The sequence below is a fragment of the Panulirus ornatus genome, chromosome 12 (assembly GCF_036320965.1).
Source record: "Panulirus ornatus isolate Po-2019 chromosome 12, ASM3632096v1, whole genome shotgun sequence".
Taxonomy (NCBI): Eukaryota; Metazoa; Arthropoda; class Malacostraca; order Decapoda; family Palinuridae; genus Panulirus; species Panulirus ornatus.
The window spans coordinates 19637507-19654717 of NC_092235.1; the positions used below are offsets into that span (position 1 = coordinate 19637507).

The 17211-nt window shown below is 37.7% G+C and overlaps 1 protein-coding gene across 1 annotated transcript in view; it reads left to right on the forward strand.

Annotated features, from left to right (window-relative positions):
* The window catches only part of LOC139751828 (uncharacterized), a 1080599-nt gene that overhangs the window by 757956 nt on the left and 305432 nt on the right, over positions 1-17211 (forward strand). Inside the window, 4 exon segments of the mRNA XM_071667449.1 lie at positions 97-204; positions 3957-4055; positions 10975-11058; positions 12803-12950. Of these exon segments, the coding sequence (XP_071523550.1) occupies positions 97-204; positions 3957-4055; positions 10975-11058; positions 12803-12950 (439 nt within the window).

Sequence of the window (17211 nt, forward strand, 5' to 3'; positions counted from 1 at the left end):
TAACAAAAAAGTAAAACGGAAATCTCCTATCCATGTATGTGTATAAAACTTGAGACATATAATGATGCATTTACTTCTTGATCATTTTCTTTTCAGTGACCTAGAGCTGAAGGTGGAGGAACTTCGGAATAATGTCATCAATAGGCGACTACGTGTTAATATGTCTGATGTAGAGAATATGGCGTTAATTTTATCTAGATCAAGGTGAGATATCTTCAAGATAATGGTTTTTGTACAGAGGTTTTCTCGCCTACCCTTTTTGGACAGAGATGCATTTTCATTCGACAATTATACAAATATAGATATAATGGCACTGATCTTTGCACATGCTAAGTTGATAAGTAAACATGCATATGATATGGAAAAGAATTGTGATTTTCCTAAATGATTAAGAGTAAGTATCTGCTGATAGCTCTGTTTTATGATTTATATGGATTGCTTAGGTAGATCATCTGTGCTTTGCAGAGTATGGATGAGAGCTTTTTTATTGGTTTATTATGTTACATTCATGATTTCATATGCTTTGATTTACTGTAGCCTTAGGTACAGGAATAATGTAACTTTTTGTTGAGATGAAATATGTTGAGGACATCTCTTTCTTGAAAAAGTGAAATGGTTAGTAAGAAGCAACAGCCTGTGGCTGTATTATGTGAAAAAGCTTTTGGTAGCATAATATTAAATAGTTAAATCATCATTTCTCTTGAATAGTAGCTATATTCCAAATTAAATTTAGAAGGAGAGATAGTATTCTCATATGTTAAGCAAGTGTCATATTGTAGAATTTCTGTTTATTTTCCTATGGTATCACTTACTTGGTTTCAAACTCTTAGAATTGCCATAGCTTTGACATTAATTAATATATCTTATTTCAAGATAATTTGAAATGGTAACATGAAAGGCAGTGATTTTTTTTGATTTACCAACCTTCTTATTTGCCCTCATTCCTATAGCTCTTGTAACAAACCTATTTAGTGTAGTTGGAGAGGTAGGTAAACATATGATGATGCCAGAGTCACATTAAAGGTGCACAGGAATATGATTATAATTTGCCTTAGAGAGGTGTGAAAATTTTTACACAAAAACAGTGCTGTAATCTCTTGCTAAGCTGTTACCCTACCATCCTGTCTTTGAAATTTTGCCTCCATGACTCTGCTACATTGGTGTTCTTCCACTCAGGGTGTCAGTGTTCTTGGTTAAAAGAGGTAGGCTATGCTTAGGTAATCAGGAAATTTATTTATGAGTAAGCTGGGTTGCCATATTATGATCTAGAATGCTGGTATTCTTTTTGTGTTTATACCACGAAATTTTGTGATATAGTCCCAGTGTGAGATACTTGTCTTGCTGACTTTTAACTTTATATCAGCCCTGTTGGTTTTTGGAGTGAGCAGCTGCCCTTTCTTAATGTGACAATGGCCTTCAGAGTAACATGGTTTGTTGAGCATTTAGTAAACAGGTAGATCTTTTTATGCATTCAAATTGAGGATATACTGTACATCAGGGGTAAGAATGTTACGAGACTAAAGCTGTTATTGGAAAATTTTCTGTACCTACAGATTGGTAAAAGTTACCTATAAAGAAACATGGTTTATTAATGATTGATATCAAGAGTTTCATTGCAGGGATAAGAAATAGTGGCTATAAGGAAATATGGTTTAATAGTTATCCATTTCAGTGTTTTATTGCAAGTATCAGAAGAAAATCCTATGTGAAGCATTTGCTTGCTTAATGAGGCATAATTCTATGGAGAAACATATGACATTAAATATCATAACGAAGCTGATGTATTTTTGCCAATGATATAGTGTCTCCTCCTGTGATGTATGAAACATGTCTTGTCTTTGAATATAGAATATCTCCTTATGTATCAAGTAGCACAAAACTTAGAGACATAATGGCCTGTTCAATGTCTTCTGTGATGTATCAAGCAGCACGATACATGCTGACAGGACTTTACGTATCCCATGTCTTCTCGAGAAACAGTCCGGCAAGTCATTGCATGCTGATGTGGCTCTGCATATACAATGGATAGCATTTTCTGTGATGGGTGGAGCAATGTAATGCATGTTGATTGTCTTCCTTTATATAGTACACCTCCTATAATATGTCAAACAGCACAACACATGCAGATGTGGTCTTGCTGAGCATTGTTTTTTATGCTTTGTCAAGCAGCAGAACATACACTGACATGTATATGTCTGTACAAGGTCTTCTTTCAAGAAGCATCAGGCTGCACATCCCTTTCTGACTTGCTATTGCCAAGACTGAGGTGTTTCAATAGTAAAGTTATATACTTGTTACCACTTGAGCCAATTAAGGAGAACGTTGGGACAGTCATAAGTGTGTCATGACGCTTGAGTTTCCATACTAACATTTTGCATTACCCTTTCTCTGTGGGACTGCATATAGCATCTAGTCTAACAAGTAAGGAGGCTCATATTTTAGAAATCTTATCTCAACAGGTATATTATTAACTCATCTCAGAATACCATCTGTCAGTTTACAAAGGTAGGTAATCTAATATTAAGCATGGATGGTTTCCATCTACTTGATGGATGTTTCTATTAAGCCCCAGTAATGAAATATCTCATCTTTCAGGTAAAAGGCCACACCTTTCAGGGTAAATATTGCATCAGGAATATTCATAAACTTGAAATAATGGTTATGAGGAATTTATAAAGAAGGAAATTTTTTTTCTTACATCGTAGATGATCCGCTAATCTGCTGTGTCTCCTCAGAGATGTTTAGAGGTTCTGAGAGTTGTTCAGATGATGATTGACAGTTTTAACTGTTATTTTAAGCCTACAGAGATCAGCACTGGTTCTTTCCCAGGTAATGAAATGGCTTGACTTTATTTGGGAAAATAAAATGACAGTACTTGTTTCTGTTTAATAGATTAACAGAACAAATCATGGGAACACATAATGAATTTTGTTTAAATTGACGTATCACTGGTGAAAAGCTTAACTTTCCAGTAATTATTGTTCAAGTTGGCTATGTTTTTTTTAAGAAAGTTGAATTTATGGTTACTGTCTTGTGTGCTACTGAAGGACAAAGATGAATGGTGTAGTTTCCATCCATAGCTATAACAAAAAGTACCAAAGTGGATGCAGACAGAAATGTTGTACCAAAATGTCTCGTGGAGGAATAGCTTGTTGTCTTTAAAGCTACTTGTGACCATCTCTCATTAGGGACAGAATTCAATACAAATACAGGGGTAAGCTGTAATGGGACTGATCTCATCTGCATGCCTTTGTCCATATTCTCGCCCGAGAACTGGCAGAAGTGTATATCAGTCTCAGGAATATGAAACTGAAGAAATTTATTTAAATTTTTTTTTGCATGTTAGTGATGTTATGCATCTTACTCCTGCAGTCATGGATGTTCTCAGTATATCGTTTCTTCAGAAGAAAAGTGTTTCTGGGATCATCTCTCAGACAAGAAGCTTAGTTTGTTGCAGTATATACTCTTGTTTTGAAAAATTCTGGTGTAAACGGAGGAATGTGGACTAGGATTTGTATTTGATCTGAGAGTGAAACTTTTTTTTTTTTTTTTGAGAAACATTTATGAAAGCATCATTTGGACAAAATGTTATCAATCTGGCAAAGTGTCTTTATTTCTCTGCAACATAGAAAGAACCTAGACACTAGCAGGTTTTCAAAGATCTGGCATCTGGAGTGTCCAGGTTTGAGAGGATACTCTGCATATGTTATAAACAGAAAGATATAAGGATGCACCTTTACAGTAGGACAGAGTGAATCTGTTTCATTCCATTTTATTAAGTAACAGTTAAGAATTTTGCAGCTGTTTTTGGCTGGTCCCAAAATATATGGTTATTGGAAGTGCTGGACAGTTTAGATTGTTTCCATATTAGGGACTATATAGTATATTTACTTAAGACATTCTCTCTTGGTGTAGAAATGTGCCTACCATTAAAATCAGTTCTTTCCTCCCAACAGTAAAACGGTGGCAGACCTGAAGGCAAAATTCCCTATATTACAAGATGGTTTAAAAGGCCTTATATCAGCTGAAATGGAAAGAGCAATTTGTAATGAAAAGTAAGTGGAGTTTTTTGTAGCACGATACTTTTTTTTCAGAATTTGAATTACACTAATGGATCATTCTTTTGGAAATTTAGAGTATTTTATTCTAATTATATTGTCTTTTTCAGAGTATCATGAAATATTACAACTTTTACAAACCAAGAATCATATGTGAAGCAGTTAGATGTAAGAGGCTACACATTTCATATCTTAGAATTTATTTTGGGTAAAAACTAGAGAAGAGTTTAGGCTAGAGTTGACCATAGGTTACAGTGCAGAGAAAATTTATTGGCAGTTATGTATTTTCAGTAGAGATGCATTGCCTGAATGAAGCTGGCTGAATCTGTTTATAAGCACACCAGTCAGTGGTTTGGCTGAACCTGTTTACGTATACAGGTACACCACAGATTTCCCGGCACTCTTGGTTCCAAAGCCTTGCCAGATTAACTATTTTGCCGGACCAACCATAGTCATTTAATAATAATTCATCATCACACCTCTAACCCACTAATTATACATCTCATATGTATCTAAAGTATACCATGGACTACTAGAAATCTAAATTAAACAAATACTAAATATTTGAGCAGCCTAAGATGGTAAATCAGTCCTTAGATTGTTTGAATCCTGTGGGGTCTTCTTTGTCTTCTGTTGTTAGTGTTTTCCTTGGTGTGCATTGCCAGAATGATGCAGTTTTGTCTGCATTATACACCTGCTCAGGACTGAGGTGCTCGTCAGCTACGAGTTTCACAAATTCGTCCACATACTCGGCAGCTCCTCCGTGGTTTGCAGACCACTTTCCTCTGCACACTTTATTCATGGAAATTCCTTGACACTTTTTGAATCTTTGAAGCCATCCTTCACTATAGTTATGCTTATGTTATAATTTAAGTTCTTTATGGAACAACTTAGCCTGGTTCCTTATCATGCTACCTGACTAGTCCACTCCTTCACTCCGATGCTGTTGAAACCATTCCATCACCGCTTGATCGTGCTCAGTAGTCTTAACATCTTTCATAGTTTTTCTAATCGTCATTTGCTTCTTGGAATTGCTGTCTGCATAGAATTTCAGTATTTTCTTCCTTTGCTTCTTTATATCATAAACAGTTGATGAGCCAATACAGTAGATGTCACACAGCATATACACCGAAACACCATGGACCATTTTTTTTCAACAGCTCTGCTTTATCTTGGATCGATATGGACTGGTGTTTACATTTGACACCACAACTTAGAAGCCATAGCTAGGGTTACGTTTAAGCAAAATAAGCTAAGAATCTCTCAGAATTGCAATATCACCACCAACAAGTGCAGTGTAAAGAATGTAGATAAGCACGCCCTTCACACAATGCCATCTGTGGCCACCTAGTAAACTAGTCTTGTGGCTGCAGTAATTTCAAGTTCTCACGTAATTTTGTCTGGACTAAAAGAGGTGCCAAACCATCAGTTGCCGGAAATTCGGTGGTGTTCCTCATTGTGACGTGCCTGAAGATTGGCAGAATGCTTGCATAGTGCCATTGTACAAAGGCAAAGTGGATAAAAGTGGGGGAGGAATGGGATGTATTTAGGGAAGCAGTGATGGCTTACGCAAAAGATGCTTGAGGCATGAAAAGCATGGGAGGTGGGCAGATTAGAAAGGTAGTGAGTGGAGGGATGAAGAAGTAAGATTATCAGTGAAAGAGAAGAGAGAGGCATTTGGACGATTTTTGCAGGGAACTAGTGCAAATGAGAGGGAGATGTATAAAGGTTTGAGGCATGAGGTCAAGAGAAAGGTGCAAGAGGTGAAGAAAAGGGCAAATGAGAGTTGAGGTGAGAGAGTACCATTAAATTATAGGGAGAATAAAAAGATTGGTATGTAGCATTTATGGATCTGGAGAAGGCATATGACAGAGTTAATAGAGATGCTTTGTGGAAGGTATCAAGAATATATGGTGTGGGAGGCAAGTTGTTAGAAGCAGTGAAAAGTTTTTATCGAGAATGTAAGGCTTGTGTACGAGTAGGAAGAGAGGAAAGTGATTGGTTCTCAGTGAATGTAGCTTTGCAGCAGGGCTGCGTAATGTCTATATGGTTGTTTAATTTATTCATGGATGGGGTTGTTAGGGAGGTGAATGCAAGAGTTTTGGAGAGAGGGGCAAGTATGCAGTCTGTTGTGGATGAGAGAGCTTGGGAAGTGAGTCAGTTGTTGTTTGCTGATGTTACAGCGCTGGTGGCTGATTTGGGAGAGAAACTGCAGAAGCTGGTGACTGAGTTTGGTAAAGTGTGTGAAAGAAGAAAGCTGAGAGTAAATGTGAATAAGAGCAAGGTTATTAGGTACAGTAGGGTTGAGGGACAAGTCAGTTGGGGGGGTAAGTTTGAATGGAGAAAAACTGGAGGAAGTGAAGTGTTTTAGATATCTGGGAGTGGATTTAGCAGTGGATGGAACCATGGAAGCGGAAGTGAGTCATAGGATGGGGGAGGGGGCGAAAGTTCTGGGAGCATTGAAGAATATGTGGAAGGCGAGAACATTATCTCGGAAAGCAAAAATGGTTATGTTTGAAGGAATAGTGGTTCCAACAATGTTATATAGTTGCAAGGCATGGGCTATAGATACGGTTGTGCAGAGGGAACGAGGAGAGGTGAGAGACCAAATTGGAGGTGGAAGGATGGAGTGGAAAAGATTTTGAGTGATCGGATCCTGAACATGCAGGAGGGTGAAAGGTGTGCAAGGAATAGAGTGAATTGGAACGATGTGGTATACCGGGGTCGACATGCTGTCAATGGATTGAACCAGGGCATGTGAAGCGTCTGGGGTAAACCATGGAAAGTTTTGTAGGGCCTAGATGTGGAAAGGGAGCTGTGGTTTTGGTGCATTATACATGACAGCTAGAGACTGAGTGTGAACGAATGTGGCCTTTGTTGTCTTTTCGTAGTGCTACCTTGTGCACATGTGGGGGGAGGGGTTGTCATTTCATGTGTGGTGGGGTGGCAACAGGAATGAATAAGAGCAGACAGTATGAATTATGTACATGTGTATATATGTATATGTCTGTGTGTGTTTATATATATAATATACATTGTGATGTATAGGTATGTATGTGTGCATGTGTGGACGTGTATGTATATACATGTGTATGTGGATGGGTTGGGCCATTCTTTCATCCGTTTCCTTGCGCTACCTCGCTAACATGGAAGACAGCGACAAAGTATAATAAATAAATATAAATAAAAAGATGTTTTGGAAGGAGGTAAATAAAGTGTGTAAGACAAAAGAATAAATGGGAACATCAGTGAAGGGGGCTAATGGGGAGGTAATAACAAGTAGTGGTGATGTGAGAAGGAGATGGTGTGAGTATTTTGAAGGTTTGTTGAATGTGTTAGATGATGGTGGCAGATATAGGGTGTTTTGGTCTAGGTTGTGTGCGAAGTGAGAGGGTTAGGGAGAATGATTTGGTAAGCAGAGAAGAGGTAGTAAAAGCTTTGCGGAAGATGAAAGCCAGCAAGGCAGCGGGTTTGGATGGTTTTGCAGTGCAATTTATTGAAAAAGGGGGTGACTGTGTAGTTGACTGGTTGGTAAGGATATTTATTGTATGAATGACTCATGGTGAGGTGCCTGAGGATTGGCGGAATGCATGCATAGTGCCATTGTACAAAGGCAAAGGGGATAAAGGTGAGTGCTCAAATTACAACAGAGATGTAAGTTTGTTGAGTATTCCTGGGAATTTTATGGGAGGGTATTGATTGAGAAGGTGAAAGCATGTACAGAGCATCAGATTGGTTTCAAAAGTGGTAGAGGATGTGTGGATTAGGTGTTTGCTTTGAAGAATGTATGTGAGAAATACTTAGAAAAGCAAATGGACTTGTATGCAGCATTTATGGATCTGGAGAAGGCATATGATAGACTTGATAGAGATGCTCTGTGGAAGGTATTAAAATATATGGTGTGGGAAGCAAGTTGTTAGAAGCAGTGAAAAGTTTTTATCGAGGATGTAAGGCATATGTACGTGTAGGAAGATAGGAAAGTGATTGGTTTTCAGTGAATGTTGTTTTGCGGCAGGGGTGCATGATGTCTCCATAGTTGTTTAATTTGTTTATGGATGGGGTTGTTAGGGAGGTGAATGCAAGAGTTTTGGAAAGAGGGGCAAGTTTGCAATCTGTTGTGGATGAGAGAGCTTGGGAAGTGAATCAGTTGTTGTTTGCTGATGATACAGCGTGGTGGCTGAGAGTAAATGTGAATAAGAGCAAGGTTATTAGGTACAGTTAGGTTGAGGGACAAGTCAATTGGGAGGTAAGTTTGAATGGAGAAAAACTGGACGAAGTGAAGTGTTTTAGATATCTGGAAGTTGATTTGGCAGCGGATGGAACCATGGAAGCAGAAGTAAATCATAGGGTGGGGGAGGGGGCAAATGTTCTGGGAGCGTTGAAAAATGTGTGGAAGTCGAGACTTTTATCTTGGAAAGCAAAAATGAATATGTTTAAAGGAATAGTGGTTCCAGCAATGTTATATGGTTGTGAGGCATGGGCTATAGGTAGAGCTGCGCGGAGGAGGGTGGATGTGCTGTAAATGAGATGTTTGAGGACAATATGTGGTGTGAGGTGGTTTGATCAAGTAAGTAATGAAAGGGTAAGAGAGATGTGTGGTAATAAAAAGAGTGTGGTTGAGAGAGCAGAAGAGGGTGTTTTGAAGTGGTTTGGTCACATGGAGAGAATGAGTGAGGAAAGATTGACAAAGAGGATATATGTGTCAGAGGTGGAGGGAACAAGGAGAAGTGGGAGACCAAATTGGAGGTGGAAAGATGAAGTGAAAAAGATTCTGAGTGATCGGGGCCTGAACATGTAGGAGGGTGAAAGGCGTGCAAGGAATGAAGTGAATTGGAACGATGTGGTATACCAGGGTCGACATGCTGTCAATGGATTGAACCAGGGCATGTGAAGCGTCTGGGGTAAACCATGGAAAGTTTTGTGGGGCCTGGATGTGGAAAGGGAGCTGTGGTTTTGGTGCATTATACATGACAGCTAGAGACTGAGTGTGAACGAATGTGGCCCTTGTTGTCTTTTCCTAGCGCTACCTCGCACACATGCGGGGGCAGGGGGTCATCATTTCATGTGTGGCAGGATGGCGACGGGAATGAATAAGAGCAGACAGGTTGAATTATGTACATGTGCATATATGTCTGTGTGTGTGTATATATATGTATACGTTGAGATGTATAGGTATGTATATTTGCGTGTGTGGACGTGTATGTATATACATGTGTATGTTGATGGGTTGGGCCATTGTTTCGTCTGTTTCTTTGAACTACCTCGCTAACGTGGGAGACAGCGACTAAGTGTAATAGATGAATAGAATATATATATATATATATATATATATATATATATATATATATATATATATATATATATATATATATATATGCTATCCCTGGGGATAGGGGATTAAGAATACATCCCACGTATTCCCTGCGTGTCGTAGAAGGCGACTAAAAGGGGAGGGAGCGGGGGGCTGGAAATCCTCCCCTCTCTCATTTTTTTTTTTTTTTTTTTTTAATTTTCCAAAAGAAGGAACAGAGGGGGCCTGGTGAGGATATTCCAAAAAAGGCCCAGTCCTCTGTTCTTAACGCTACCTCGCTATCGCGGGAAATGGCGAATAGTATGAAAAAAAAAATATATATATATATATATATATATATATATATATATATATATATATATATATATATATATTTTTTTTATAAACATATATATATATATCTTTCTTCTTTCATACTATTCACCATTTCCCACATTAGCGAGGTAGCGTTAAGAACAGAGGACTGAGCCTAAGAGGGAAAATCCTCACTTGGCCCCCTTCTCTGTTCCTTATTTTGGAAAAGTAAAGATTGGAGGGGAGGATTTCCAGGCCCCTGCTCCCTCACCTTTTAGTCGCCTTTTACAACATGTAGGAAGTAAGTGGGAAGCATTCTTTCTCCCCTATCCCCAGGGTTAATATATGTGGATATGAGTGGATGGGCCATTCTTCATCTGTTTCCTGGCACTACCTCACTGACACATGGAAAATGAAGTTTCTGGAATTCTTTGTCTTCTGGAGTCATGATGAATACAAGGGGATAATGGTTGATGAGTAAATGGATAAGGATTTTAAGAGTCTAGTTATCTCTTATTCAGTTTGAGATGACTAATAGTTCTGTGGTTGTGTATTCTTTCATGGAAATGAACCTCATTGTAGCAATGATTATAAATCTTTAAATTGTGTTCTTTTCAGCATTATTGTAAGATGGTGAGTACCATATAATCATATATATTTGTGTGGTCTAGGATATTATTTGTTTTAGACTGTGATATTAAAAGGTCATGAAGACTGAAATACTTCATTGATAACAGAATTATGGGCTTCATGAAATTAAATTTTAGCAGCAGAGTATCTTGGGAAAGTATTATTCACCTTCAAAAGGGAAAATACCTTAGAGGAAAATGTTTTTATGCTGGAGTGAAGTGCACCTGATCCATATCAATGCAGATTTCATCATAATAGTGCTCAATCATGATTTGCTATGCTTCTTTGTACAAAGATTGTTTTAGTGGAGAATGTTTTTTTACAAGAGAAATTATAAGATTATATAACTGTTCCTCCCATTCTCTCAGATTGAATGTATAACATGCATTCATACAAAAGGAAAACGGTTTGTATTAGAGTAGAAGCATAAATGGTGCCATGTTGGCAGTTTAGGAAGTTTATTAAGTTATGTCTTAGTTTCTTATGATCTATTCTTTGCTTTTCTCGAGATTTTCGTAATTTCTTTTTAAAGAGCTCCAGCTAACCTCTTACTTAGCAACCATTAGTACATGTGGTTCTGATTCCTCAAGTTGATTCATGCCTGTAACATACATTTTTGTAGTTACTTTAATGAATTACTATATTCATGTCTGACATTCTGAAGTCTTCTTTTGCTTGTAGGTTCCTGAAAGAAGAGCCAGATAAGTTAGAAAGTGCACTTCGGCGCTGCAAGAAACTCACCGGAACATTAGTAACTCTTAAGAGGTAAGCAGAGGAAGGAATACAAAGTATAAAATAGATAGAAAGAAAACTTAGGGTTTGTGTTAAGAGAAGCAGTGATATAGACCTGATTCAAAAGGTTTCATAATAAGGGAGCTCATGGGTGAATTTGAAGACAGTAAGAACACACATAGAATGAAAAAGATAAGGATTCTACAAAGGCAGTAGCTCACAGGTGGCTTCAGATATTGTTTTACTTCTCCAAAAGATATATTGTACATGTCCAGATTTCACCCTCTACAACCAGTCATATCTTTGAGGTCGAACATCACTCTTTAAAGACCTAGCAATAATACAGCAGCCTACCCAGGTCTATGATGTCATTGTACAGTGGGCAGGTGGTACCTTCTGGCCTCCAACCCCTCATCATGTGCTCTTACTTCAAAGTTGCATCATCTTTCATCTGCTGGCATTGCTTTCATGCATGTTGTAGAAGGTGACTAGTGGAGGGGAATCCTCCCCTCCAGTTTTTACTTTTCTGAAAGAGGGAACAGAGAAGGGGGCCAAGTGAGGATTTTCTCTCTAAAGCTCAGGCCTCTGTTCTTAACGCTACCTTGCTAATGTGGGAAACGGTGAATATGTATGGAAAAAAAAGTATCTAGAGAATAGTTTTCTAAACCTTGTCATTTACTTTCCAGTCTTTCCTTGAATAATATATAGTACATCTCATCATGAGGTGCATCAGGAGTATTTTTGAGCTGTTTGGTATTTTTGGAGGTGTTTTTGTCACAAACAAATATGATTACTTAGGGTTTTTATCAGTAATACTTGTTATCTTGTAGGAGTGACACACCTTCAAAACTATTTCATAGAATGAGGGCAAAGATCTCATACAGTCTTCCTTGACATCCCCACATACTGTATACTTACCAGTGTATGGGAAACATTCATGCTGTAAGGTCTAGAAACAAATTGTGGGATGCCATTGCAAGTAGTAATGGCTGTACACACATGCTCTTGTAGCAGTGAACAAAAGATTACTGTGGTGTATACATTCTTGGTGAACAGAAAAGGTACTAGGGATTATACACTCTAGCTTTAGTGAAAGGGTTGAATGTTTATACAATCTAAAGTATTTTTAATCTAATGTATTTCAGAAAAACAAGATATTGTGTGCAACATTATGTGAAATTACTGAAAACTTTCTTTTAGTGATCGGAATTATTTAATAAAAACATCGATACCTCTTGGGATAGAGAATAAAGATTATTATTCACTTATCTCCTGTGTGTTGTAAAGGTTGACAGGAGAGGAGACTAAGGATACTTCCCTTTTACATTATGCTTTCTGGGAGAAGGAAGGAAGATGGGAGAGGATTTTTCTGTAAAGTTCTGTCATCATGTGTACCTTTTTAAGGTGGGAAATAACAAACAGATTTTTGAAAATTTAACGGTAACTGCACAGATTTTATTTACCATTATACTTTCATAAAACAAATAGTGGTGCCATTTTTATGATTGTCATTTAACAAATTATCATGAAACATGATCATAAAACTGTTGTATAATCTTTCCATTTATTTCTAAATAAAAGCTTTTTACAAAAGTTTTGCCAAAGACAGACTGGAAAGGTTTGCCTCAACCAAAATATATTGTACTTTGTTCATGAAGTATCCTTTCCTAAGTTCAGGAAATTACCTCTTTAGCTTAGATATAGAAACTAATTATATGTCAGGGCATTTAATTGTATATATGTTATCATTGTGAAAACATTGATGATAATAGGTCAGATATGTGTCTGCCACCAGGTTAGCTTCGGTGCAGGAGCAGCGCATTCCTCCTAATGCTCCTGGTGGCCCCGTTGTTGGTGTAGCTAATGGTGATCCTAGAGCTACCTCTCCGACACCTGCTGAGGATGTACGGGCATCATCAACTAAGGTATGTGTTGGCACGCATCCACCTGGGCCCACACCTATGCTCACATCTGTGCCCAAACCATCTGTTACCTACACAAAGTCACTTAAAACTCACCCACCTCTTTCACATAATAAGATGCCCACTAGTCTATGATTTGTTCTAGCTGGCTGATCTAGGATTTTGAGAAATATGTCAAGCTTTGAATATTGCAAACGCAGTATCATTTGTCATGAATTCATGGTTTTCATGTGTATTATAGATTTCTCATTTGTGGCCTTTGACTCATATTCATCATATGCTTTAGTTTCACTTCTAGTTTATCATACAGTAATTTTTTGGGAAAAGACATTCATAAGATCACAGAAAACAGGCCTTCATAAAAGTTTTATGTGTCAGTTACTTCTCATTCTAGTTACCAGTATCAGCAAATATGGTTATGCAGTGGTCCAAGGGAACTTCAAGGAAAATATTGGCAATTTTAGGCCTCTTCAATGTTTGCTAGATCAGCTTACTAGAATTAGCACAAAGATGGTCACTTTGGCTTTTTATTAACCTAATATTTCACTTTTATATATTATAGTTTTTCTTGAACCTGTCTCTGGTTTTGTTCCTAAAAAGATAAAGAGGTATTTAAACTTGATGATCATCCAGTGTAATTGATATGTCTCCCAAAGACACTTTTTCGAATTTGAAGAGCAGATTTTAAAGTTACTGACTATTTCTTGTTTGACTTAAGCAAACTAGGCATTATGTTCAAGTATAGTTGAAGCTTTAGTGTTACAAAGAGTTACAGAGGAAGTTGGACTCTGCAGGTCTTATATTAAGACATTGGTGTCAGAAAAAAAGTGGTAATTAGCTGTTGTTGGGTTATTTAAGAAAATTTGTCAACAGTGAAGAATTTGTCTTATTACTTTTATTTACCAGAATTGACACTTTCAATTTTATAAACTGCATGATATCTTATGTTCTGACTAATCTCTGTGACAGTGATGTTTTCTATATAGACACAAAAATTCAGTCTCCTCAACCATTCTAGACAACAGAGGAGAGACGGAATTTTTGTGGTGGTGTTGGGATTTAAAAAACTTTATGAACTGTTTGCACCTGTACCAGCATAATATGCTTCCATGGTGAAAACTCATTTTTTCCTGTTCTTGAACCCTACATGGAAGTAGTAGCTGTAAGGAGACTCAGATTGGGTAATTTAACCTCATAAATGAATAGTTTCCTACCCACCAGTTCAAGCTTTGCTTCCTCACACATGTGAAACTTAGGCACTAGCATAGGATTAGAAAGTACATTGTGCTTGCAGTCTGTGCACTTCATGCCAAGAGAGTAGAAGCAGCATTTCTTTACGTATTGATTCTTAATTTGCTAGCTTTTGCTGGAATAACAATGTTTGTAGCATAGAAAGTTTAGAAACACTTGTAAAGAGTGCTTAACATGGAGAAGAATATCTAGCATATCAGAACTGTTTGCTACTGATTTGTCAAAATATTATATTGATTTATTGTCACTATTGACATGATTATGGAGCCTTAAGGTGGAATGACGTTGAGAGTTTGGACAGTGAAATAGTGATGATGTGTCAGTGTTGTCAGGATTTTTTTTTCTAAACTAGTTTACTGTTTTCTGCCTTCTTGAGGTAGCATCAGGAACAGATATTTTGCAAAATTATCCCATACTTTTGAGTGTTTGCATTGGCATCTCATTGCAAACTCTGACCTTAGTTAAGAATTTATGCTGGTCTGCTAAACCCCGAACTTTGAAAGAGCAGTTGGAACATGTGTGGTCAGAACTGCAGGTGTGTAAGTTTAAGCTAAAGAGATATTAAGTTGGCATTATTTCTCAACCTTAGTTTTGGCATTAGTATATATCTTAGTGTTACCTTTGGTAATTGATATCATAATCATCATTATCTAACATGTAAGGATTTGAACTCTTTATTTGTTTTTCATTTCTGAAAGACTTGTGTGAATCTTAGGCTGCAACCTAGCATACCAAATGGTCTTTTCAAGCACAATGTTTTGGTGAGAGACCTTGAGGATTTGGTTTTTAAGATACAAAAATTGCTTTTAGCTTTTAGTGTATACATTTTCAAGTTACAATGGTTGGCCTTTTATCATTGCCATAAGCAAATTCTCCTGTCACACAGGACTTGCTAGGTGAATATTTCAGATTTTTTTGGCTCATTTACTGTCAGGGTCAAATGAATGAGTATATCTTCTTGGTTGATTTGTTGCTAGGGTTTCCTTTTCTTGGGTATTGAATTTTGTCATTTTTCTTTATGTTCAGTTCAGTATTTCTCTCTGGGCTTTGTTTGTCTTTTATGCTATAAGAAAATCTCTTTGATACTCAGGGGTTAGATGCTTTTGACCCTTTTCCGTCTGGTGAGGTAAATGCCTTTCACCCTTCACTAACCATTCATTCAGCAGTAGTGTCTAGTTTCCTTTGGGCTTGCTCCACTCCAATTATTCATCGTCATACAGTGATGAGATCATCATCCTGCAAGTTGTCAGGCCACTCCAAGATGATCTCTTTAAAATCTTTAATAAGAATTCCAGGTCTTTCAGGCATATCCAGCCTTGTTTTAGTCAGCCATCATTCCACCAGGGTCCATATACTATTGGAGCACATATGTCTTACTTCAGTTTTGAATACCTTGAGTTGTTAACATATACTATTGGAGCACATATGTCTTACTTCAGTTTTGAATACCTTGAGAAGTTAACATATTCAGTTTGTGGTTTTATCTTGATATGATGGCAGTATGCCCTCCTTAGCTAATACCCTGGGGTCCTGCTTGACTGCCAACCAACAATATGGAAACAGCAATCAGTATAAAATAATGTATATATATAAACCAATCGAGGGATGGTTGAAGGCAAGTGAGTATGAATGTGTACATGTTTATGTATGTATATGGGTGTGTATGCTTATGTATATGGGTATATGTTATGTATACATATATGTGCATGTATATGTGTGTGTATATGAGTAGATAGGTCTTTCTTCGTCTGTTTCCTGGCGCTACCTTGCTGACGCAGGAAATAGTGATTAAGAATAATAAAATTATGATAATATACTTATTTCCTGTCTTAAGAGTCCTTTTTATATTGATGGGGCCTCTGCAGCACTCAGGAAGCCAACCTTGTCCACTCGGTGGGACCCTTGGTCATAAAGTGTAGTGATGTGTGTGTGTATGCCTGTGTGGGGAGAGTGCAGAGAAATTGAGGAATAAGTTTTCGGTGTCCTCACTGCGGTAGTTGCATTGTGGACATGGAGGGTCTTGGGATGTGTTGAATCTGTGTTTGTAGCAATGTAGGGATGGCTGAGTGGGAGGTTGGTTGTTTTAGTATGTATATGTTTAGACAGTGTCATGATTGCTGGCTGTTGGGGACTCTGTAAAGAGAGGCTGTTGAGGTGTGAGGCAGTGTGCTTTTATTTCTACTTGGGAATTGAAAGTTAATTATAGAGTAGTTTAAATGGGAGGGGTCCAGTGCATTTGCAAAGAATTGAGTGCTCTGCTTGTTGAGGTGGGATAATATTTGGAGGATCTTTGTTTCATTGTTAAGGTGTTGAGTATTTGTGGTTGCTAGACAGCCAGTGATTGTGAGTGGTTTGTGTTGTTTGTAGCTTTATTTTATTTGTTTTCGAGAAAGTGGATACCAAGCTAGTGAGGAATAGTTTAAAGTGGAGCAGATGAGTTGTTTGTAGTACATGCTTGGGGATTCTTTTTCTCATCCAGACATTGTGCCAGTTAGTGTTCTGTCATTTATTTTTTGTGGTGCTTTTGACATGGGAAGTGATTGGAATATGTATATCATATGTGAAACCTAGAATGGTCGATCTATGGGATTTATTGTCCATTTGTGACGACTGAAGGGTGTATGTAAGATTCATGCTTCTCTGGGGTTAAAAGAGTGATTGACAACTTCCATGGAGATGCAGACACTCTGATCAGGTTGATCCATTGTGCCAGTTATGTAATGTAGTGCTGCATGTTTCGGTTGCTACTGTGGTTTTAGGGTGTTATGATGTGATTTTAAAGTCTTATACATATGAAAGGACCTTCATATTGTGGTTTGTTGGAAGGAATAGGAGATTGTGTAGGAAGAGACTGAAGAGGGCCAAAGAAAACTTCTTGGGGAACCCCATGGTAGCTTTTAAGTGTTGTAGATATAAACCAATGTGACTGACTCTGCCAAGGCAGCCAACCATGAAATTGGCCTGTCACTTTTTGTCATTGTTGAGGAGGGTGGTGTCAAGTATCTTTTGTTTG